The sequence below is a fragment of the Poecilia reticulata genome, chromosome 15, assembly GCF_904066995.2.
Source record: "Poecilia reticulata chromosome 15, P_reticulata-male-v2, whole genome shotgun sequence".
NCBI lineage: Eukaryota > Metazoa > Chordata > Actinopteri > Cyprinodontiformes > Poeciliidae > Poecilia > Poecilia reticulata.
This window is the reverse complement of record NC_088844.1, coordinates 2,581,827-2,606,658: the sequence shown is the minus strand read 5'-3', so window position 1 is coordinate 2,606,658 and position 24,832 is coordinate 2,581,827. Positions and strand designations below refer to the sequence as shown.

The 24,832-nt window shown below is 38.0% G+C and overlaps 1 protein-coding gene across 7 annotated transcripts in view; it reads right to left on the bottom strand.

Annotated features, from left to right (window-relative positions):
- The window catches only part of itsn1 (intersectin 1 (SH3 domain protein)), a 78,707-nt gene that overhangs the window by 29,479 nt on the left and 24,396 nt on the right, over window positions 1-24,832 (bottom strand). For 2 of the 7 annotated variants that reach the window (XM_008429021.3, XM_008429022.3), the window contains exons 12-22: window positions 24,243-24,382; window positions 24,024-24,146; window positions 22,700-22,867; window positions 21,420-21,560; window positions 20,212-20,299; window positions 19,635-19,774; window positions 15,906-15,989; window positions 11,187-11,317; window positions 10,818-11,095; window positions 753-919; window positions 576-590 (exon numbers count right to left, since the gene is read on the bottom strand). In XM_008429021.3, the coding sequence (XP_008427243.2) occupies window positions 576-590; window positions 753-919; window positions 10,818-11,095; window positions 11,187-11,317; window positions 15,906-15,989; window positions 19,635-19,774; window positions 20,212-20,299; window positions 21,420-21,560; window positions 22,700-22,867; window positions 24,024-24,146; window positions 24,243-24,382 (1,475 nt within the window). The remainder of the gene's footprint in view (window positions 1-575; window positions 591-752; window positions 920-10,817; window positions 11,096-11,186; window positions 11,318-15,905; window positions 15,990-19,634; window positions 19,775-20,211; window positions 20,300-21,419; window positions 21,561-22,699; window positions 22,868-24,023; window positions 24,147-24,242; window positions 24,383-24,832) is intronic. The other 5 variants (XM_008429026.3, XM_008429023.3, XM_008429027.3 and 2 more) reach the window with 5 other exon arrangements.

The following is a 24,832-nucleotide window of genomic DNA, read 5'->3' as shown; positions in this document are numbered from 1 at the left end:
ATTTTACATGATACTGCCCCTTTAAAAACGACACAACCATATTTATTAAACACACATAACTACAAGTCATTTTAGCTGTGAAGTGATCCATGTCTATGGGATGGTCACACTGATTATGAAAATACAAGAGGTCTGGCAGCATTTTGGCTACCTATGAAAAGTATTCACCCCTTTGGATATTTTTCCACTTTTCTTAGTTTTACAAATCAGTTATGGTTAACAAAATTTGGCTTTTGTGACAAACAAATGACAGAATTAGCAAAAGAATGTTGTAAACTTTTTTGGTCAAAAAAAAAGAAGAAAAAAAAACAAAATTCAGTTGATTTTGATTGATTTGTTAAATAAGTCAAATGGTTGAACATTCAATACTTTTCACAGGCACTGGACATCTATCTGTGATGACTTTGTGAAAAGCAAAGTCAATTACATTCATCCACTGGTAAATGGAAAAACATTTATATGACATGAGATGAACCAATGGCAGCAAGCGTTTTCTTTTGTTTTTGGTTTGTGATTGGTGGAAGCACACAACACTGCATTGGGCGGGGCTGCGGGGGTGAGGGGCAAGGACTTACCCATTCCCCCTTCACCTTCAGTATGCACAGCGGAGGAGAGAGGAAAAAGTTAATAAAAGCAACCCGTCTTTCACACACAAGCACACTGCAGGAGGAAGCCCAAGAAACCGAAAAAGAACCTATGTCGAAAGCACTCTCTAAAGTTTCTTTCTGAGGTGAATGGGTCTAAGTACGCACCATGATGACATCACCAGGCTGGATGCTGATCTCATCGTGACTACGAGCATCGAATGGATACAGAGCCCTGTAGTAGACCACCTTCACTGGCTGCTGCTGTTTTTGTTGCTCGAAGCCACTGGCAGAAGCTTTCTGGTCAAACAGACTTGGGCCAGGAGCCTTGTCTACTGTAGAGAGATCAGAGAAAAAGAAATATAACAAATTCAGGCTGCTTGTGACCAAAAAAACAATACACATGATGTACCATGCTGAAGGTGACACTGGACATAGACCAAGATGCGTGCCACTTTTCAGAACTACGTACATAAAAGCCCACTAGGCCTTTATTAAAGCTCAGCTGGGCAAAGACAAAGACTACTGCTCTTCTGTTTTATGGTCAAATAAAATAAATGTAACTGTTTCCAGTGTTTTGTTTTGTTTGATACACAGCTCCACATCACGATGTCACCAGGTGACTCTGAACCCATCCAATCACTGAATAGATGCTTAGAACAGGTAAATGTGTGGATGTGCCAAAACTTTCTCCAGCTGAACAGAAACGAAACTGAAATTATTATCTTTGGACCTAAAGAGGAGCGAACTAGAATCAATGCACAGCTTCAGTTATTACAACTAAAAACCAGCGATCAGCCCGAAACCTGGGAGTAGTGATGGACTCTGACCTGAACCTTCAGAGCCACATTAAGACAGTCACAAAGTCGGCCTTCTATCACCTGAAGAACATCTCTAGGATTAGAGGACTGATGTCTCAGCACGATCTAGAGAAACTCATCCATGCATTTATCTTTAGCCGCATTGATTAGTGTAACAGCGTCTTCACAGGTCTGACTAACAAATCAAACAGCTGCAGAACGCTGCTGCTCATGTTCTCACTAAAACCAGGAAGATATAGCACATAACACCAGTTTTAAAGTCCCTACACTGGCTCCCTGTAGCTCAAAGAATAGACTTTAAAATACTGATGTTAGTTTATAAATCACTGAACGGTTTAGCACCACAATACATTAAAGATCTGTTATTGTTGTACCAACCGTCTAGACCCCACAGATCCTCTGGTTCTGGTTCTGCTCTGCATCCCCATAACCAGAACCAAACGAGGAGAAGCAGCATTCAGCTTCTATGCACCACAAATTTGGAACAAACTTCCAGAAAACTGTAAAACTGCTGAAACACTGGGTTCCTTTAAATCTCAACTTAAAACCCACCTGTTTAGAGTTGCTTATGGCTAAATTAGGTTTAGAGTGTGGGTTTTGATGTCTTCCATGTTTTTATCTTTACTTTTCATCTAGTTATCCACTTCTTTTTATTTTTCTTTCACACTGTCTATGTAAAGCCCCCCCCGGAAAACCTCCCAGTTAAACGAATCTATATCTAGGGGTGTGAGAATCCTTGTTAAATAAAATCTTAACTAAAACTGTAAGGTGTGAGAATCCTTGTTAAATGGCGTTTTAACTAAAACTCTGAGTTGTGAGACGTTTAACTGAAGTCCTACAAGGGGTGTGGGTTTTAATGTTTTTGTCTTCAACTTTATTTTTTTTATTCTCTTTGTCTTTCTAACTGTTTATTCACTGTCACATGCTGTTTTTATTTTAATTATGTAAAGCACTTTGAAACGCCTTGCTGCTGAAATGTGCTATACAAATAAAAATTTGATTTATTGATTTAGATTGATTTAGTGCAAAAAACACTAAACAAGCAATTTGATGGGAGTATTTTTCAGCCAATGCCGCTAAAAATCTAATCAAAGTAGTACAAAGTGAGGAAATAAGACTACATACAGTTTTTTTTATCATAAGGCAGATATACTTAGTCTTGAGAAAAACAGTGCAACAGATTCAGGTTTGTAGGCCTTTTCACACTCATTCCAACCTTTTTTGATCTTCCCACAACTTCTCCATAGGATTGAGATGTTTTGGTGATGGCCACACCAAAATATTAGCTTTATGGTCATTAAGCCACTTTGACTTTGTGCTCAGGGTTATTGTCCATTTGGAAGACCAATCTGTACCAGAGATTTTACTACCACCTTCATACTTGACAGTTAGGATGGTACGAGCATCCCGGTTTTTCCTCCAAATGTAACGCTGCTCATTATAGCGAAATAGTTCCACTTTTGCTTCATTAGACCACAGCAAATGTCTCCAAAAATCAAGATATTTTGCCTGTGTCCATCTGCAAATTGCAATCTGCCTTTTTATGTTTCTTTTGGAGAGATGACTTCCTCCTTGCCGAGTGGCCTTTCAGCTTATGTCAGTACAGGACATGTTTCACTGTGGATAATGGCTGTCTTTCCAGCTTCAGCAGCATCTTCAAAGGGTCTTTGGCTTTTGTTCTGGAGACAATTAACACATTCATCTCTAGCATACAGAAAGTTTCTCTTTCCTGAGTGGTACCATATTAGGACATTGATATCATGTCTATACTGATGTAGAATAGTTTGAAGAGATGAACACTGCACCTTCAACCATTGGTAAATTGTTTCCAACGGTGAACCAGACTTGCTCAGCTTCACAATTCTCTTCCTGATATCTTGGTTGATTTCTTTTGATTTTCTCATTGTGTCAAACAAGAAATAAGTATGTTTAAGGTGTGATCTTAAAATACATCCATGCTGGTCCACAGGGTTCTGTTCCTTATGTCTTAGGTGTGTTCCAACACACCTGATTCAGATGACTGCATGACATCCTCTGCATGCTAAGATATGTTGCAGAAGCCCATTAGTCAGAGATTCATTTAAGTCAGGTGTGTAGTAGCAAGGAGACACCTAATAAAGTGTTGGACAGTGATCCAGGGTTTGGAGCCACTTACAGCAGGTTACTGCTGTAAGCCATGAGATGATCATCTGGGCTTTCCCTCATTGTTTAAAGAGACAGTCATAAATCTGTACTGTATATGAACTTCTAAATTTGAAGACATTAATAAAGAGACATTCTCTCTTTAATGTGTGTCTCTTTAATTCTAACAGTCCTAAAACTAGAGAACTTGGTCTGATTTAACTTGAAACAGAAATAAAGGTGAATGCATCTTTTTATTTGGTGTATGTAACAGTCTGGTTTCAGACTTTTACATACACTGGTTTCCTCAAATCAGCGGAGAGGTTGTACACGGCACGACTCTATTTAGCGCTAACATAGCAGACCTCACTTCATCTAAGCCAGTGTTTTTCAACCTTTTTTGAGCCAAGGTACATTATTTTAATCGAAAAAATCTCGAGGCACACCACCAACCAAAAATTTAAACAAAGATACTCTGTAGCCGCCTATATTACATATTTAGTCATTCTTATCAAAGTTTCTTGAATAGGAATCAAATAAACACAAAAAATGCATTTTTATTACATTTTACATTTCTTATTTCAAATTGCACTTAACATGTCCACTACAAAAATACACCTGAACAGCCACAACACTGTGGTGTTAAATTTAAAGAAGTTGTAGAAAACGTCAAAGTGTTTTACAAACTAATCCACAAGCATTCTTTTAGCCAGAATACAGAAAATAATTGTTATTCTGAAAGAAGCAATACTATTTGGGAAACATTTCACTTCATATTCACTGTTACAATATGAAGAGTTGCATGTACAAAATGTCAATATCTGTATATTTTACCCACCTGGTGTGAAACCTGTGAATGTTTGGATGAAAACTGCTGATTTCCTGGCAGAAATTGAAGAAAGACAAAGCTCTTCCTCAACATCTCTGTCTCTCTGTTTTTAGTTTTTATAGTAGCCAGGCTTGAGAAGCTCACTTCACACAGATATGTTGTGGGAAATGGACTCATGTTCTTTCCAACTACTGCTGAGCTTCACTGTCTTTTCCATCACTGTCATCACAGTCTTTCTAGATTCAGATACAGGTAGCTCTCACCGCTACCTGTAACATTCATGCATCACTAATTCTCTTGTTTTAATGTAAAATGCTCCGTACCTACTGCCATCTAGTGGTAAGAACATTACATGATTACGCCGCTAGTCACTGCTACAGCAGATACTCGAAGATGGCATTATTTGCAGATAATTCATTTTCAAAAAATCTTTTAAAAATCAATTACCGTATTTTTCAGACTATAGAGCGCACCATACTAGCACCTTCAATTTTTCTAGATAGTCTGAGGTCTTAATTCAAACCTCAGACTGATCCCCTGCCTAAAGGAACCTCAGAGTGAAGAACTTTCAGCCTCCAAGTCACTTAAACTGGCTCTTTTAAATACCAGATCTCTCTGTGCTAAAGCTCTATTAATTAATGATTTTATCACTGAGCATAATATTGATGTTTTATTTCTGACAGGAACATGGTTGAATGACATTAATGAACCAATCGTACTAATTGAATCAGCGCCTCCTACGTACAATTTTTTAAGTGAGAATAGAAAACACAAAAAAGGAGGAGGCGTGGCTTCAATATTTAAGAATACCATAAATTGTAGTAAAATCTCAGTGGGTAATTTCACGTCTTTTGAATACCGTATTTTTTGCACTATAAGGAGCACCGGATTATAAGGCGCACCTTCAATGAATGGCCTATTTTAAAACTTTTTTCATATATAAGACACACCGCATTATAAGATTATAGAATAGATGCTACAGTTATGGTCGCCACCTGTACGGTTGTTCCATTCTCTACAAATGTGGATGTATAATAATAAAGAAGCAGTCCCCAAGTACTTTATATAGTAGGCTGCCCCAGTCGTTGCTTCACTCACAGTGTTGGTGTTGCGATATTGTGCCCAACTGCTTTCTGGGTAACACAGACCAACCGACACGCTGCCACCGCAGTCTCTGTTCCCCCCCTCGGCTTTAAATGTAACCCTAGTCGAAGCACCCCGGATGAATATCTAAAGCCACTTTGTTGACATAAAAAATGTTAAAAAAACAGTCCGACTTGGGTCGGCGAGGAGAGCCTTCCGCCACTGGGCCGGGGCGTGGCCGGACGATGGTCACCCTTCTCCGTTCGCGCACAGCATGTTCGTGGAGAACGTGGAGCTAAATGACCTGCAGACGACCTGATTATCAGATCGGTAGGTAGATAGGTCAGTCAAATTTTATTAACAAACCAGCGTTTTGACAACTGTGCCAACATATGTATGTATTGCACGCCTTATTCTCAAAATAACATAAATGCTGTCATCACTTTGCTTCTTCACCTGTGGCCAAATGATTGACTGCAGGACCATCTATAATTGTAGAAATAGAAATGGCTCCAAACAATCACAGAGTATCAAAAATATGATCCAAAATAAGTTCCTTGAATAGAGAAAAAAGAAAAAAAAAAAATGTCAAAAACATTGTCAGTAAAATAAAAACAGAATCTGAAATCAGTAGATCAGTATTGAGAAATCACAATAATATTTAATCTAAAATAAGTTAACAGCTGTACTTGCAAGCATATATTTTCTTGAGTTAATGAGTTAAAATCAAATGGAAAAACAAAGGAGGTCGTTTCTAATGTTGCTAGGTAACAGAACAACGTTTTGTACTGCAAAGAAAAACAATGTAAATTAGTATATATCAACACTTGTCAGATAAGAGAAGCAGTAGTTTGGATGACACTATAATGACCATAAATTTATTAATTTATTCATAAATGAAGTCACATGAACAATACAGTAGATGAACAAAATGGGGTTGTGGTTATAATTAATGTCGGAAGAGTTCACAGCCCCTCCTTGAAGCATACAAGGCAGCCATATTAGCTACATTAGCGGTAGCATCTCCTGGAAAATTACGACTTTTACTAAGACTGCCTGTCTCAGTCAACATACAAACAACCCAGAAAGTCGCCCCCCATCAGTTATCTTTAAAGATTTTAGACTTGGCGCAAGTGATATTCCTTTTTGAAATAAAACACGGGAAAATTGGGTGTGGACAGCCAAGAGAAGGGGAGAGGGGGTCTAGGAGGTAGCGAGAACTAATATGCCAGCATTACATGGTGTAAGATTAACAACGGCCCAAACCCGTGTTTTAAATCAAGCTTTAATATCATGCAACAAAATTCATGCGCAAAATAAAATATACTACAGAAATATGAAAGCATAGACTCACCGTTGAGGTTGGGTTTGCGTTCGCCTCCGCGGTTGCTAGCCTCGGTGATGCTGGTATTTCTTCAACAAGACACTTGGGTCATGTGATTGGCTCAGTGTTGAAATCTGACAACGACTGCTAATGTCTGTGACCTGAAGTAACCTTGCCATTTTTGTACAGCGAATTTTTAGACGCTGAATTTGAGATGGCGAATTTGAGCAAGTAGAATTTTTAGGACACTAAAAATATTGCATTTGAATTTTTAAAAGTTGAATTTTTTTTAACACTGAAAAATATATATATATTGAAAATTTCATCACTTTGAAATAGGAATGTGAATTTTTTTAACAAATGAAAATTGCAAACATGTACAAATAATGACACAGAATTTTTTTTTAGGTCAAATTGTATTCTGAATTAATTTTGAAATTAAAAAAGTAAGCGCAAATATACAACATTCAAGTTTCAGATGCTTTTTTTATTCAAATTCTGATGGCACATATTTACTTCCATACATTTTGTTCTTCATTCATTTCCATTTAGTTCCCTTTGATTAGTATTATCCTCTCTTGGTTTATTGCAATGTCCACTTTAGTTTCTTTCCTGTTGCTAGTTCGTCGCTCCGTTTTATATCCCACTTCTCCTGTTTCAGAGTTTTGCACAATGTGCATGTGTTTTTTTTTTTTAAGCCCCTAAGGCGCAGGGCGTATCGATGGGGAAAAGGCAGACTGACATAAACATTTTAAAACAACTGAAACAATTTCTGCATTCTGATTATTGAAATTTAAAAGTGCTGTGGTACCATTGTTCTATCACCCCCGTTTCATACTGGACCTCTTACAGCTCTGGTTTTAAGGCTATAAAATGAACGCTCTCTATTGTAGTATCACTCATGGAGGGACTTATTTATTTATTTATTTATTTAAATGGGTTCATTTTTCAGAGGGATACACAGTGAGGGTATCGTGATTTTAGCTACCAGTAGCAGGAGAACGGAGCTGCACCAAGAAGCTAACAGAAGCTAACAAACACTGAAAAGAAGAAGAACTGCCATCGATACAGTTGCAGCCAAGCATGATTTAATGTTACACAATACAGTTTTACCAAGTTGTTCAAAGTCTAAACTGGCATTGTTGTGCATTTAAGGTGTAAAGCAGTGGTCCCCAAACTACGGCCCGCGGGCCGGATCCGGCCCGCCTCCACATTTGGTCCGGCCCCCTGAACAATACCAGAGAGCATTTAGATTTTTTTTCATATACCGTATTTTCCGGACTACAAGCCATTTATATGTGGATTTTTCTTCAACCACCAGGGGGCTCTTTAGCAGAAAGTGAATCATTGGAAGTCTGGTTACTTGCGTGCCAATATTGAGCCCACAAGCAGCAAAATGAGTAAGAAACAGATCAGATGTCTTTGGAAAGTTTCTTTGCGAAGGGGAAAAGGCCCAGAGAAGAGACAGGAGAATGGATTTATCCCGGACCGGTAGGTGAGTCCCACATTACAAGCCTGCTCTGCGTAACATGCGGCGACCGACTGCTAATGAGACAATGAAGCTTCAAGCTGTTTTGCCAGGAAGAGACCAAGCAGGCTGTGGATATAAGCAACACTTTGGGTGTTATTGTCTCTCATCACTCCCTGATGGGATCGTCTCGTTGCAGAGAAACAAGCTCAGGGCTCCCGTTAGTCATTATCATGAGTTAAAATTTTCACGAAAGTAAAATGTTCGCTTTTGTGGCGCTTCTGTATATTATTTTGAAGGGATATGTAAACGTTACCATAGCGACCAGAGTCAGAGCGTTTGGGCAGTGGTCAAGAGGAGAGGAGTAGAGCTTTTGAGGCGTAAGTCTGGTTTAGACGGCAAAATTTAAGAATTGTCGGCCTATTCTCCAAATCTCTGTGACCACAGAGCTGATAAAAGTCCAACAGATTCGATTGGTTCATGTTCAGCCACACGTCACAAACTGATTCCAGTCACGAACATCCCGATTCCAGAGGATAATCCAGTAAAAAATCCCAAAATAGCAGGAATTTAGAATAAGCAAACACGGATAACAATGTAGAAGCAATAGTTATAGTTTGTGGAGTCATTTTAAGAGATAAAATATGTAATAAAAAGAAAAGGCGGTGGATGAAAGACGACGGGAGCAGCCGCTCTATTTGCTGCACTATGATTTGGAGGTGAATGTTTTTTCATAGTTAACATTTTTAACTGAATAAACAATAATGATCTTTTAGATTTAATAATAAACATTTCCACATATCATCTCCGATATCCACCAGACTCTCAGTTGCACAATATGTCAGCTGTTTGGGATTCCCCTCTGTTCTTACGTCACTGCGCTTTCTGATTGGCTACCTGTCACATTCAGCAGGTTTTATTCTCGTTCCCAGTCAGGGAAAACCCCACAGGTTGCGATAAAAGGGCCAAGACAACCTAAATAGGGCATATTCAGTACTTAATGGGAAAACCAACATTAAGTACAGCCTTATCTGACTGTTTGTGCCCCCACCCCCTCTCCCAGGCCGCAACAAAATTTCCAAGTCTTGACGGTCCACGGTAATAAACAGGTTCCACTGATTTAGCACGTGCTAGTAGCAACACGAAAGATCAGCACTTTTACTGTTACAGTTACAGCTCGGAAACTACCGTAATCAGTTCTGTTAAATCTTGGCAACTTTTTCTTTTTCAACCATAATAAATGTGATATTAATTGAACTGTTATGACTCAAATTTTGGGTGTCCGCCCCCCTCTGCTGCTGCTACATCGTTGTGGAAAACCTGGAGTGGCAGAGATATCCGAGGCTTAGATGTATGGAAGCCCGTTTCCGCCACCCTGTTAAAAAAATAAAATAAATTATCTCAAAATAATGAGATACTATCTCATTATAATGATATAATTATTATTTATTATTAATTATTATTTTTATAACAGAGTGGCGGAAATGGGCTTCCATATAGATGTGTATGTTTACTGGTTAAAAAAAAACAAACTTTGGGGTTGTGGCTTACAGTCCGGTGCGGCTCATAGTTCGGAAAATCCGGACTATAATCTTTCCTGGATTTTTTCATTATTTATGTCATTAATAGTCTTATTATTTATTTTCTGACTTGTTCTGTAAAGAACCCAGAGAGAGTTATTTGATTGCACTTTCTGGAAAACAAAATATTTTTACATTTAGGCACTCCTGCAATCGTCCCACTTTTTTTGTTACAAACTGACTCCGGCCCCCACCAGAGAAGGAAAAAGTTATGTGGCCCTCACAGGAAAAAGTTTGGGGACCCCTGGTGTAAAGTCTACCTTCGACCAAACGCCCCCCAAAGGCATCCCAGAGCCCCACTTTTGTAAAAATGTCCCCAGCGCCCCCTGGGGGGGCGGTACCGCCCACGTTGAGAACCACTAGTCTAGACCCCCCAGATCTTCTGGTTCTGCTCTGCATCCCCAGAACCAGAACCAAACGAGGAGAAGCAGCATTCAGCTTCTGTGCACCACAAATTTGGAACAAACTTCCAGAAAACTGTAAAACTGCTGAAACATTGGGTGCCTTTAAATCTCAACTTAAAACCCACCTGTTTAGAGTTGCTTATGGCTAAATTAGGATTGGAGTGTGGGTTTTGATGTCTTCAATGTTTTTAATCTTTTTATCTTTACTTTTTATCTATTTATTAATTTTTTTTATTCCTCTTTCTATGGAACCTGGTGCTGCAAGGTTGGATACCTTGTCCTGTTAGGCGACGAGGCCTGGATAATACCCGTGTTAAATGGACGGCGGAGTCCGGCGACGACAGGCGCTTAAATTACGTAACAAAAGTATGTTTTTATCTTTTTTAATCTTTTTATTTTTTTTCCAAAATCTCTTTCTCTTTTACTGTTTATTCAATGTCACATGCTGTTTTTATTTTTTCTTTAATTATGTAAAGCACCTTGAAATGCCTTGCTGCTGACATGTGTTATACAAATAAAATTTGATTGATTGATATAACCACTTCCCATTTAATTCCAACCACATATTCAGGAGAATCCCAATCAGCAGCAGCTGTAACTCACCTGCTGAAGACCAGGGGTCGGCTGGCTGGCTGAACAACTTGTTCAGTTTGTCCTGCATGTCCTTCTTTCCTCTGCTCTCCACATCCTTCTCTTCCACTGAGGTGGCCCCCTTCCTGCCCTCCTCTTCCTCCTCCATCCCTCTCCTCTTCCTCTCCTCTTCCTCTTGAGTCACTCTGTTTAGCCAGGCGTGTGACGCAGACATGGAGGTGGGGCTAGGAACTTTAGGGGCGGAGCTTCCAGTTTCTCCCTGCCAGGAAACTCCTTCCTTTGACAATGACCTGGATGTTGGCAAGAATAAGATGCAAAGAAGGTCATATTATTTACCAAAACAAAAAAGATCAAACATTTCAGTATTTCTTCCTGTCTTACCCGCCCTCCTGCAGCTCTGCAGACTTCCTTTCAATTGCCGTTTGCATGTAAGGTTGAGAGAGTGACTGAGCGCCTCCCTCCAACTCCTTCTGCTTCTGCCTCTGCTGCCGGCTGTGGATCTCCCGCAGTTCCTGCAAAGCATCATGGCGTACAGGAAAGGAACAGCGATGAGGGCGAAGTGGGGTCAGAGGGTCGGTGGCTACGGGTTACAGTCCACAACTAAACAACAACACCAGCAGCAGCAGCACGTTTCGCATTAGTCAGGTGATCAAGACAAGCTCCGCCCCTTCCAATAACGGAGCAGCATAACTTGTTGGCATGTTTCCAACAAAAGGGAACAAGGAATCAATATAAAAGCCTTTTTTTTCAATAAATTTTATTTAAAACAAAATCACAACCTTTTCATACATTTCAGTCTTCTAGCAATGTATGTTTTCTTGTCTCTACATAGTGAGGTGGAGTGTTTCCACCATCTTTCTAAAATGTTATAATTTTCTTTCTCCAAACTTGTTGAAATTTTAGATTCGTCTTCATTTGATTTATTCCTTGTGAAATGTTTTAGTGGTGAAAAAATATGGCTGGGAGAAGAACTATAGGCAAAAAATAACGTATTGGTATAGGAGTTTCAGATGAATTGTAAGTGCAGAAATCTGCTCTTGGTCTTCTTTCTCATTTTTTTTCCAACTGCTCCTTCAGTCAGAAAAAGCATTTAATTAATTAATAGACTAATAAATTAAAATGTATTCAATAATTACCATTTTAATGACTAACATTTTTTGAAGAGTAATTTTGTTTACAGAGACATCATAATCCATTTTATTTAATTAGTAATTTAATTTCCTCTATGGATCAACAAAGTGTTTTTGAATTTAAATTGAATGCAATTCATGTTTCATTTGTGTGTGGTTTTGATTTCTGTTTATTTATTGTTTTTGCGTGTTGTGTGTTTATTCTTGGATATTTAAAATAACTTCCAGTTATAGTATTAATGTTTACAAAATCAGCATTTATTGATGTTTGAGAGGGCAACATTAAATTATTATTCCATCATCATATTATTTGAAAATGGGCTCAAAACATTATTATTTATCGCAATAATTACTGGGAACATTTGTTATCCAGCAAAATTTGTTATACAGTGATAGTGAACTTTAAAAAATAAAAATATAAAGTATATTTTCATATATTGGTTCGGTTTTTACATCTTCAGTGTTGCATATGATCCGTGTTCCTAAATTTGTCATTTCAAAAAAATTGCAAAAAGTTCAGATTTCTTTTACTGGAATGGATGTTGCTGCTACCAATCTATTTAAAGCAATGTGCGCTGCTGAAGGCGGAGGGGCGGAGCTTGCACAAAGGACTCTCTTGTGTTGACATACTGGGTTAAAATGATTGAATGAATAAAGGAAGTCTAACAGAGTGTGGAAAAGGGAAGAGTGCACTGGGATAAACATGGGCAGATCTGTGTACCCATGACAACCATCTGTGCCGTTAGAAACCACTCTGTCGCTTGAAACAATGCAATGTGGATGCCGTGTTCCAGCCAATAGACCGACAGGAGGACACTTCGAGGGACAATCAAACCCATAACAGAGAAGAGATAGACAACTTTGAGGAGACAGAAAAGTCCAAACAAACTGGGACAGGAAGTGAAAGAGACGCTGGAGAACAGACACACGCACACACTCGCTCACATTAAACCCGTTTATTTTTAAACTTAACACAACTCTCCCAGCTTCCTGTCAGGTTGAAACAACAATAGTTAAGGCGGGACTACAGTGACGTGAGGTGAAGTAGCCTTGCATAGCAAAGAACGCCATAAAAATGTCAACAGTGTTAGCTAAAGATGCATTGAGACACAATTGGACAATTTTCAGCTTGGCAGACCAGCACAGGCTTCAACAAAAACGCTACAGTATGAAAGATGTTATGAAGCACATAATTGTTATAGTTAGCCATTTTCAGTATAAGGCTTTTAAAATTTCTATGGTAGCTTGCCGGCTAGTCATTCTGCTTAACACAGGATACTTTGATAGGTTTTGCTCATTCCACTCTGCTGCCGTTTTTTTACTTTTGGAGCATTCCGCTCCTCTTTAAATCTGTGTGGTCTCATAATTTGAGAGATGTTTTTTTTCTACCTCTTCTGGGGCCATACTTCAGGATTATTCGAGCTTTGGTATGATAATCAGCTGCTCCCAGTTGTAAAAGCGTCTTATTGCCAGAGTTATGCATCATAATAACTGCATTAAAGTAAAAAAAATTAAAAGCAAAAATCCTTCCAGTTGCACAGCACTCAAAACCAGATGGAATAACAGTCCAAACATGCAATGACTCAATTTGAAAAATAATAAAACTTATAAAGAAAAGTGGACAAAAAGAACAAATCGGAACTACAGTAACTGAGCTACTCCAATTCTAAGATAATGTTGGTACAAGAGTGAACTGAGCTGCAGCAAACCTTAGCATGTTGCAGGCTACGTTCTGTTTCTACTGCTAGCTACCTGACATGGAAAATAAATGGTTTAGCAATATTAACAGACATTTCTACATCTCATGCTTAAATTAGAACTTATGTTATCTTGGGAAGTCTATACTGAATCAGCAAAAATCTGTATCAGAAGCAATGTAAAAATGTTTGATCAGTGCATCTCTACTGTTAGCTACAAGAACAAAGCTAGCTAGCTGGATAAGCAGGTAGCTAAACAACACAATGTAAGGGAAAAAAAGGATTTTTAAAAAACAAATAAAAGCAATAAGGAAGAAGATATAGAAAGAGTTCAAAGAAAGGACAGAAAGACAGAACAAGGGTTATTATGAGAAGGAGAGGATGGGTTGCTATATGGACCTTTATAGTGCAGGCTAACCGAGTCAGACAAACTCTGACGGCTGATAATAACTCCTGCAGTTGTCCCTGCTCCTGGTGCTGAAACACACACACACATGCACGCATACAACAGGCAATACACACAAACACAGAAGGTATATCTCTCAGCGTTTCAATAATCTTGTTCCCAATTCCGTCATTGAAAGAATAAAAGTGAACTTTTTGGTCAGTTTTTACCATCTGAGCTCTTTGTAAACACTCTAGTATTAGCAACCAATAAGTTAAACATACTCTTGTAGTATAAAATGCTTAATATTAGAAACATGAAAGGCAAAAAGAGCTTTGAGGGTTTAAAATTTCTTCAACCTCAACTGTTGATATTTGCCTTCAAAGTCCTAATTTATTCCAAATGGCAGCTGTTTTTTAAAACTATGATGGTGACTCATTTAAAGGAGGACGTTTGTGATTCACTGTGATGAGCAACACATATTAACAAAATCTGGTTTAGTCAGCGTTATGCAAACAACCAAGATGCCTGCACAGTTTCAATTATTTTATTTTGTGCTACGATGTTGCTCATATTCTAAAACTTCTTTTTATGAAAAATATGTAAAAAGAAGTTTCTTTTAAAACAAAGTAAAAATTCCAGGAAAAATATGTTTTCAGTAGAGCCTCAAAAATCTAATATACATCTAAATTTGTTCCATTTGGCTCTATTAAGAGATTATTTGATGTTCAATTAGCAGTAGTGGGCAATTCTAGCTAAAAACATTAGTTGTGCCATTCCTAAAGCACAAATCAAACATTAGTTCCGCTAATAATAAAGCATTAACTGATATTTAGTTGTAATTGGAGTTCTAAAAAATAAACTTCCTTTATTGGAAACACACCAATTTTGAAAAACATAAACACTAAAAACATTATTTATATAGGCCTGTCACGATAACAAATTTTCTGGACGATTAATTGTCAAAAAAATTATTGCGATAAACGATAATATTGTTTCAATACTTTCTGACACTGATTTAATGGAAATGACATTAAATCATTTATCTATACACTGTATCTATCTATAAAGTGTATAGATAGATACACTTTATTTTCAAAAGAACACATAACACTGGAACTGATAAACTAAACAAACAAAACAACCAAAAACAAAAATAAAATATATTCTCAGTCTCCATTAACAAAAAACGAACTTGAATAAAAACTAAATAACATAATGCCAAAGTTGAAATAAATACTGCATTCAACCAAGAGTGCAGATTATAAAGTCTGTATATTATATTGTCCTTCAGTAATCACTAGATTTAAATAGGGAAGATGGGCACATCCCACTACCTAATGCAATAGTTCATGCCACACGATTTTTTTGCCCCTATTTTCCCTTTACGAAAATCTTAGATCGTTGACCGATATATATATATATATATATATATATGAAAAACGTTTTTACGCTTGGATGAGGTGGTTTTTCAGCTGTATCCAACAGGAAGTGGTAGAAGGATGATGGCACGGCATGTTTTTATTTTTAACGACTTACTTATTCACGTGTTTCATATTTAATGAAAACATCCCAATTGCGAAACTGTGTTCCTTCGATATTAGTGGACGACTGACAAGGTTTTGCACACATTTATAACAGAAAGGCAGCTAGTGCTGTGTACTTAGGTTAATCTCAACCATCAACACACAAAAAGCCTTTCAGGGCTCTACTTCTTGGTGGTTAAAGTCAAAAAAGCAAGTTAGTCCCCTGGTAAATATCCAATTCAAACACAAAAAACTGACCTTAGTGGTCAGCTGATGATCAGCAGCAGAACTCCAGTTACATAACCACTAAGTATATCCCAACTGCAGTACCACCCCATTCCAGCCATGGAAGTGTGCTCTACCTGTCTCCCTTTCTCTTGGCGGTGAAGCTGGCGTCGCAGGGCTTCTATCCTGGCACAGTGGTTGGCATAGAACTCACACAAACACTGGCATGGGAGCAAAAGGCCAGTGTGGGAGGTAAATGAAAGGGGTAGAAAATATAGGAGGGATTTAATAAGTGGGTTGAACAAATAATAACAGGGAGAAAATGAATGGGAGGAATGCAGGTTGAGGAAGCAGAAACAAAATAAAAACGAGTACAGCCAGGAGCAAAAATAAAAACAACAAACAGGTACAGAAGCAGAGCAGATGTAGAGCACCAGTCGTTATAGAGGCACAGCAGTGACCAAGGAAGATTTAGGGAGTTATAGCGGTATGGAGGGGAGGGTAGAGGGAAGTAAAGTCAAATATTGTTCGCACCTCAGTGATGTTTGTCTCGTTTACTGTAAAGAACTACACAACCGAGACGTGCTTCGAGTTGAAAGAAACTGCTTTATTACTTTCTGTTCTACTTCTACTGACACCTCTGTTATGTTGGCTTCGCTACATAAATCCTGAGCCACGTTGATTAGATTAGTGGTTAGAAAATTTGTTTATTATTGTCTCTATGGTAGCTGCTCTTCAGCCTTCCTCATTGTCCTGAGTGTTCCCATCTGCTTCTGGCTATGACACACAACAAGACTGAGTCAGGACTCTGACCTCTCCCGCGGACCTAGATAAGATGAGATAAAATAAAATAAAGACTAACTGGCTCTGAAGTATCATGGTGTGTTGGAGTCATTGTAGACAGAAAGAAAGAGTCCATTTTGCCCCCCAAAAAATCTAAAAGTTTGAGATTAATCTCTGCAAGTTCCTTGGGAGATTTCTGAACTCCAAAAGTTAAAAATTTGCTAGTAAAAAATTCTAAAAATTTTGTTATAAATCTCATAATTATTTTAAGAAATGTAAAATTCAGAAAATTTTCAACTTGTGGAAATTTTGTACTAGAAATGTCTCTTATTTTCCTAAAACAATTCTGAGATGAATTTCAAAATATTTGAGTTTTTTGGTGGAAATTTACTCCTCCTTTTTGTGGACTTTTCTAACTTTCCATGTTTTTTCTAGATACATTTTGAGATTAATCTAAAATTTTCAAGCAAATTTTTTTACTTTTCAAGCTCAGAAATTTTCTAAGTTTTTGTTAAAAAAAGTTTTTTCTAGAAAATTTCTGACTCTCAATTTTTTTTTAAACCAGAAGTTTACTTTTTTTTAATCTTTCTACAATGCCCCTAATGATCAAATGATCAAACATCTACAGAAGTCAACAAAAACAATTCAACTTGCTGTCGCTAGTAGCAGCATAACTCTAGAAAATAATTTTCCTTCCACTTCACACGTATGCACTATTTCATGATGGTCTATCTCACAAATCCAAAGAATTTATGGTGAAGTTCATCATTGTAACGGGAGAAAATGTGACAACGGACACAGCCTATAAATACACTAAATAAACAGTTGTTTGCTTCCATAATCTAGCGCCAAAAACACAAAAATTAAACGTGGCAGGGGCAGCAGTACAACATCGATAGGAACAGAAACGCACCAAAGCTCAGTTCACCAATAAACAAAGTACAACTAAGCCAGGGGTCACCAACCTTTTTGGTGCAACAGGAAGGGCTACTTTTCTTGGCTCAGCCGTTATAACAATAATACATACGATTACATGCCGTCTAATAATATTAATGTTAGGGACTATTCACAAGAGTTATCAGTAATTATTACCATGGCAGCTATGGTTAATTGCTATTATGTGATCAGAAGCTCTTAGTTTAGTTTTAAGTTTGATTCCCTTTCTTAGCTTTTCTGTGTGATTCTAAATTTCCCACAAGTGACTGACAGTCTGGATTATTGCAGCTGCTGGACGCACTGTGAGATTTTCCTTTAAATAAAAGAAAAGTTATTGTATATTTTTATTATCCCTCTTTATTATTAACAAATTGTGCAGAGAAAAAAATGTCCGACAAATTATAAGGTAGCACAAAACTATCCCTGCACCTGACCTGTAAGTGCGCATCTCTCCAATGCGCATCATGTGCGCGTCGCACAAAACCAGCGCAAACTTAAACCACTAAAGCAGCGAAGCCTTTTTTAACACAAACGATGCTAAATACTAATAAATACATGGAAGCGGAGCCGACCTGTGATCCACGAAAAGAGGAGGATGTTGATCCCGGTTCAGGTGTCAGACGTGCAGAGGAGGAGAAGGTGAAGCAACATTGTTTGCTTAGTTTTTACTCTTTTGGAAAACGTTTCAACTAGATTAAATTGTTTAACACACAGTGTTAGAGCGACGCTCAGTAGGAGCGACAGATGTCAGCTAACGGGTGACCTGCTAACTGTCCGGTTCAGGAAACGTCAAAAAGCTCATAACCGGCGACCCGTCAGAACCGAACACGGTAAAAAGCTCAACCGGAATCCAAACCACTTCTAGAACTACGGGAGGTTCAAACTCCGCTCATTCAGTGTTAGCTTACAGAAAAAGCACCAAGCCGCCAAATAAACAAAAGCAAACTGACCAATAAGATTTAAGCTTTGGGTGCCCTTTGACCCCCACAGACTCAGATGTGCGCTACGTACAAGATGTTTTGACGCATAATATATTTTTTTCTCCACAATTTTAATTGTAAAGAGGGTTCGATAATTAAAATTTCATTTTATTTTTTTTTACTTCAAGTTTAAAAAAAAAAGACCTAAGAGCTCCTCCCACTCTAAGTTAGGCAGAGAGGGAGCAGCAGGCACTGCTGCCCTCCGATAACATCCTGCAGGCGCATATTCTGAACTTTAACCATAGAAGAGTTTTATGCATAAAAATTTACATTTTAAATTTTTTTTATAATTAGCTTTTTTTTAAATTCTGAATATAAACAAATTTTACTACTTCAATGTAAAAATATTAAATAATTTATTTGGCAATGCTCCCTAATGAGAATGGCTATTTTTAGAACTTGCCCCGCGGGCGACTGACAAGGGGCCCGCGGGCGACAGGGGGCCCGCGGGCACCACGTTGGTGACCCCTGAACTAAGCTTTGAGATGAATGCTATGAAAAATGGACATCATTATAGAAGTAGAGAATAAGCATTTGATTGGTTCATTTTATCTTTCTACAACTGAGTTTATGAATAAACTTTACAGGGAATATACCATTATCTTGTTTTATGTATAAGACATTTTTCCTCTTAAGTATGAAATTGGTCAATATTAAACCTAAAGTGCCAATAATCAACATTTTTATGTCTGGTCTTTAAATGTTTTGAAGCTTTACTAAGGATTTTGAAAATGTCTGGAACAGTATGAATAATCTATGACAATATTAATGTTATTCTTTTAAAATTAACACCATTTAGTGTTTTCTAAATAGTTTATTGATCCAGTATCAGCCTTGCCAATCAAGCTGTCTTCAATATTGTTAAAGAGCGCAGACTGATTGGAGCAGTTTTACTCACATGGGTCGAAATCCTATTTGTGGGGTTTGATCTTTATTAAAACAACATTATTGCATTATCAGCTGGTACTTTTACCAACTTTGTGGGCTTTCTACACTTAGGCATGTTTTGGTTTTGTAGCTGAGATTTCTTCAGCAACTCCATCTTAAAGCTGCATTCCAATTTATTTAACCTATCCCTCAAACAGTAAACTTTGCTAAATATTTATGTTGTGCATCTATGTTTTCTTTGTCTCGTGATGCGCTCTAAAAACGCATTTGTGTCATTACCTTCAGCTGTGTGTTGAAGGCGTCTATTTCCAACAGTTTAGCTCTGGTCTCCCTCTCCACTGAATCCAGCTGCTCTTTGAGCTGCTGCCTGCTATTTTCCTTTTGTTCAATGGCTTTCTGCAGCGATGACAGGCTGTCACCTGAACACACGCACACAGACAGAGTAGATGATGTTAGTTAGATAAACTTAGGCAGTAGGACAGCACCTGGTTTCTTAGAAGTTACTATAAAATTCAGGAAAAATTATCAGAATCTTGGCTGCTGCTGTAAAACAAACCTTTTAATTTCTGATATAGTACAAGAGTTTCCAGAGCTCAGAACTTTTTCTAACATCATGGGAAAATTTAGAAAGATGGAAACAAAGAAAGACAAAAAAGAGAAAGAAAGGTAAAGCAAATAAAGGAAGACAAAATGAAAGAGAAGTACGGCATGACGTAAAGAAAGAAATACGGAAAGAAAGAAAATATTTTCTAATTCATTTCTAAACTGTAGTGATGTTCTTGTTTAATTTTCTGGATAAAACACTCGAGTCCCATGCTTTTCCAGACAGAAACTATGCTGTGTGTGTTTGACTCACGGTGCAAACTGTTCTGCTGGACCTGCTTTAACTGTTCATTCAGATTCTGCTTGTCAGGAATGAGCCTCCCCAGCCACTGTTGAGAGTCCTGCATATGACAGAAAAACATCAACCACACACTAACACACACCTTACACCTCTGCTTTAACTTACAGCTAGGGCGGTTGTAAACAAATATTTTAATAATCGAGTATTCTATTGATTATTCTTACGATTAATTGAGTAATCATAAAATTCTTTTTGATAAAATAAAATATTGGTAAATCTAACATAACAGCAGTCAACATCAGTCCAATTTTTCATATTTGAGCATCTCTAACTATTACTTTTCTGTTTTTTAGAAAATTAGTTAACCTAAAGAAAAGTTATACAAAAATCTGAAATTATATTCAATTTAATAATAAAGAGGCAGGCTCACAAATACGTTTTAAAAAAATGTTTATGCTCCAGCTTTTAGTTTATGTTTTAATCTTCAGTCAATGTAATAGATGAACTCTCACTTTACTCAGACATTTATAGCTTCTGTGTCCACGTTAGCGACGAGATTTTGTCACACACAGAAGCATCTACCAGATATGTTCCGCCACGATGCACTCCGCCACCCATTTGTTGAGACCGGGATGATATGAAATTTATTTTGCGGTTCGTCCGTAAAGCTACACATATGTTAATCAACTACAGCGCAGGTGGCCGCAGTGTTCAGTTTATCCGCTCACCTGCATAAATACTCCTGGCGTGCCGCTCGCTTTCAACCAGCAGCTCTGGTAGGAGAAAAGCTGCCGAACTCCAGTTATCACACCTATCAATTTAAGGACGCTTATTGATCCCCCAAAAAAAGATAAAAACCCGTACATTTCCATCAGTCAATAAAATCCTACCAAACCGAACCTGAAAATTGGACGTTTCACTGCCAACACTTAACTTTCATCAACAACTCATAGACGGAAGTGCGAGCGCTATGCAACACAAATAATGACTCGGCCGAAACACGGTGCGCTAATTAATAAAACATAATTTAACAAAGCTTTGAGGCAGATCAATTTTCCTCAAGGAATTTTAATATTTGAGGTATTCAAATCATTCAAGGAATTGTTAGTCCTAATTCTCCTAAAGCTGAAGATTGCAACAACACCCAAAGGTGTGTAACATAACAGACTTAGATAAATGAGATGGCAAAGAATGTCTGTGTGTGTGTTGAGTTTATGTACCTGAAGCTGCTGCTGAAGCTGTGTGATTTCGGCGATGCGTGTCTCTCTCGTCTGATTGGTCTGCTCCATCTCTCTCCGCTGAGTTGAAAGACGAAACCGAACATCCTTCAGTTTACCTTCCAGCTGATTCTTCTTATCATTCTGGAGAATAGGAAAACATGTATTGTTCAATTTATTCTATTTATCCCAAGCAAAAAAAAAAAAGAGAAAACAGAAAACAGAATCCGCATCTGTCCATTAAGTGAACATGAGGAAAAGAATCTCATGTGCTCTGTTAAAGAACCAGTATTATGTATTTTCCAACCCTAAATCAGTTGTTATAAGCAATCACAACCCTCTTTCTTTCGCTCTCTCTCTCTCTATATATATATAAACAGAGACAGGGTACAATTGACCCTGTCTCTCACAACTGCTGGATATCTATCTATCTATCTATCTATCTATCTATCTATCTATCTATCTATCTATCGAGAGAGAGAGAGAGAGAGAGAGAGAGAGAGAGAGAGAGAGAGAGAGAGAGAGAGAGAGAGAGAGAGAGAGAGAGAGAGAGAGAGATCCATTTTCCTCAAGGACTTTTAATATTTGAGGTCCAGGGTTCAATTGAACCCTGGACATGTGTTTTCATGTATGTATGTATGTATGTATATATATATATATATATATATATATATATATATATATATATATATATATATATATAAAATATGACTTAAAAGACATTTGACTTCGTAAATTACCACCTTGGAATTGAGACTCTTGTCTCTTTCAGAAACTCCTGCTCTTTCTGAAACTCCACCTTCAGGAAATCATCACAAAATGGCTCCTCTGTTAACATTCTGTGCAACACCGGTAAAAACGGCATTGCAGAGAAGTAGCTCATATAATGAGCTCAGCAGAAGTGCAGTTCCACCAGGTATCTGCTAATTGCTGCTGGCTAGTCTGAAGGAGCTGAATGGGAGAGGCATAGAGGTGCTCTGTGAGATGAAACTCAGAAACTTGGAAACTGCAGCTCTGAGGAAGATATTTGTCTCAAAGACGGAGCTATGTCCACCCAGGCGTTTTGACCAGCTGAATGGTTGCCATGGATATTAAAGGATTTCTCAAACATGCATGAAAGAATCAAGGCAACACTCCAGGTATGTTTTAGCTAAGGGAATAACATCATAACATGATGTAAAGCTCATAAAAGTCAATTTTACATTACACTGCATCTTTAAGTACAGTGAAGGACCTGTGATGCTTCCAAAGTGTGTGTTTTGTGACAGGTTATTTTGAGTTACCAGAGCCTCCAGTTCAAACTCCAGCGTCTTCTTCCGGGCTTTGAGCAGCACTATACTTTCTTGTTCTCGGTTTCTTTGCGTTAGGAGCTCCTGGCGACGCTGGCGCTCCCACTCCAACTGACGCTGACGTTCCAGTTCCCGCTTAGCTGCCTGGGACACAGACAGGTGCTAAAGAATCACAACACAGAGCTATTCATGGTCCGTAACAGAATGTTTCCAGGCAAACTTGATTAGAAGCAACAAGGCAGGTTGATGTTTTAGCTTATTTATAGTAAACACATAGATTCAAAACTAGATATGCACCGATTTGATATTAATATCTGTATCGGTCTCGAGTTTGAAAAATATTGTTGATTGGTTATGAATTTGTTCGATACAATACTGCAGATCTATTCAGTCTAATTCTATGGCTTGTACTCTGAGCAACATCCTGTTGTTTATTTTACATTATATTTAGAATTCCTAATTGCACTTTCTGAACCATTTGAAAGGTTTGTTGCAGTTTATTTTTTACATCTTCGACCAACCTAGTAAACCTGTCGTTTGTCAGCTTCAGTTTCTTTATTATTTTACATTGGGTGTTATATTCCTAATTGCTGTGACGGAGCAAATTAAAGTTGTGTTGTTTTGACATGCTTGACCAAGCTTGTGAAACTCTTGGAGTGCTGTATTGGTGTAGTTACCAAATAAATGTGTAATAAAATACATTTTTTTTAAAAAGAAATGTTTTCAGAACAGTTTTTCTGTATCGGATCAGTATTGACCAATACTAAACCTCAGATACCAGTATCGGTTCAGGAAGCGAAAACAGATACCAGAGCAGTGCATTCGTATTCCATACAGGTGGTAGAGAGCTCTATAATTACAGGTGCAGCGTCTTCACTTCAGATGTAGAAATCTAGAGGTGCCAATATTTCAATGTCTAGTGATTTCGATTCAGACACTAATTTTCTATTTAAACGGGCTAGAGATTCTGGAAGTGTAAACATTAATTTAAGACAATTCTACAGGGTCTCATACCGCATCAAATTCCATCAGTTTATATTTCAACAAAAATAGGTTTGTGCACAAATTTCTGCAACTTAAATTATCAGTATTGTTTGCTTAGCTGCCTGGCTTTTTCTTACATAAGAACATATTTACTGAAGTTGTGTAGACGCGTAATGCAATGAGAGGTACACTCGCAAATAGAAGTGGCAGACGTACAACTTAAACATATTTTGAAATAGATTTTTGCACATTTTGAATCTATTTAAGATTTCCAGGACTAGGAATTGCAATCCTTTAAACAAAACCTCTAGAATGCTCCTCCTCCTCTCTCTACCTCTCTCCTTTCTATCTCCTTGCGCCGTTCTTCTTCTCTTTGCCTCTCCAGCTCTCGCTGCCTCTCCAGCTGCTTCTCCAGCTCCTGTTGTCGCCTCCTCTCCTGTTCCAGACGCTCGCGCTCCTGAAGCACCGAGATGCAAACGTAACCAGGCAGATAATAGTTTTTTTTTTTTTTTTTGTTACTCCCATGTTATAGTTGATATGGAAATAAGCGTACCTTCCTCTCCTGTTCCTCCCTCTCCAGCGCCGCCAGACGCTCCTGCTCTTTCCTCTGCTGCTCCTGGAGAGCCTGGCGTCTTTTCTCTAGCTCCAGGTTTCCTCTTTCAAAGTTCTCCCTCTTCTTGTCCTCAAATGTCACTGTGGAGGAGTAGAATATATAAACATAACCAATGTTAATGGCTAAAAACAGTGAAGAATGTGAATAGAAAAAGCATCTGTTTAGATTTAATATTAATAGGAAATTGGCTAAGAGTTAAACAGAAATGCAGAAAAATTCATTTACGTTTCCATAACAACACAAACCATGCAATATTTTAATTTTGTGTAAGAAGAAACTTCCAGAAGGAACAGGATTAAACTTCTACAGATATAGTGCTCTCAAAACTCAACATCCACTGAATGCTTCAAAAGCCTTCCCACAGGATGATATCGCCACCACCATGTGTCACCGTGGCAACAGCATTTTTAGGATGATGTGCAGTGTTAAGTGCTGGGCTAAATGCCACATTCAGGACAAGCAGGACTTCTTTAGGCTTTCAATGATTGATCGTTTTTCTTAAACCGAGATTAAACTACGTGCAGGTGGAA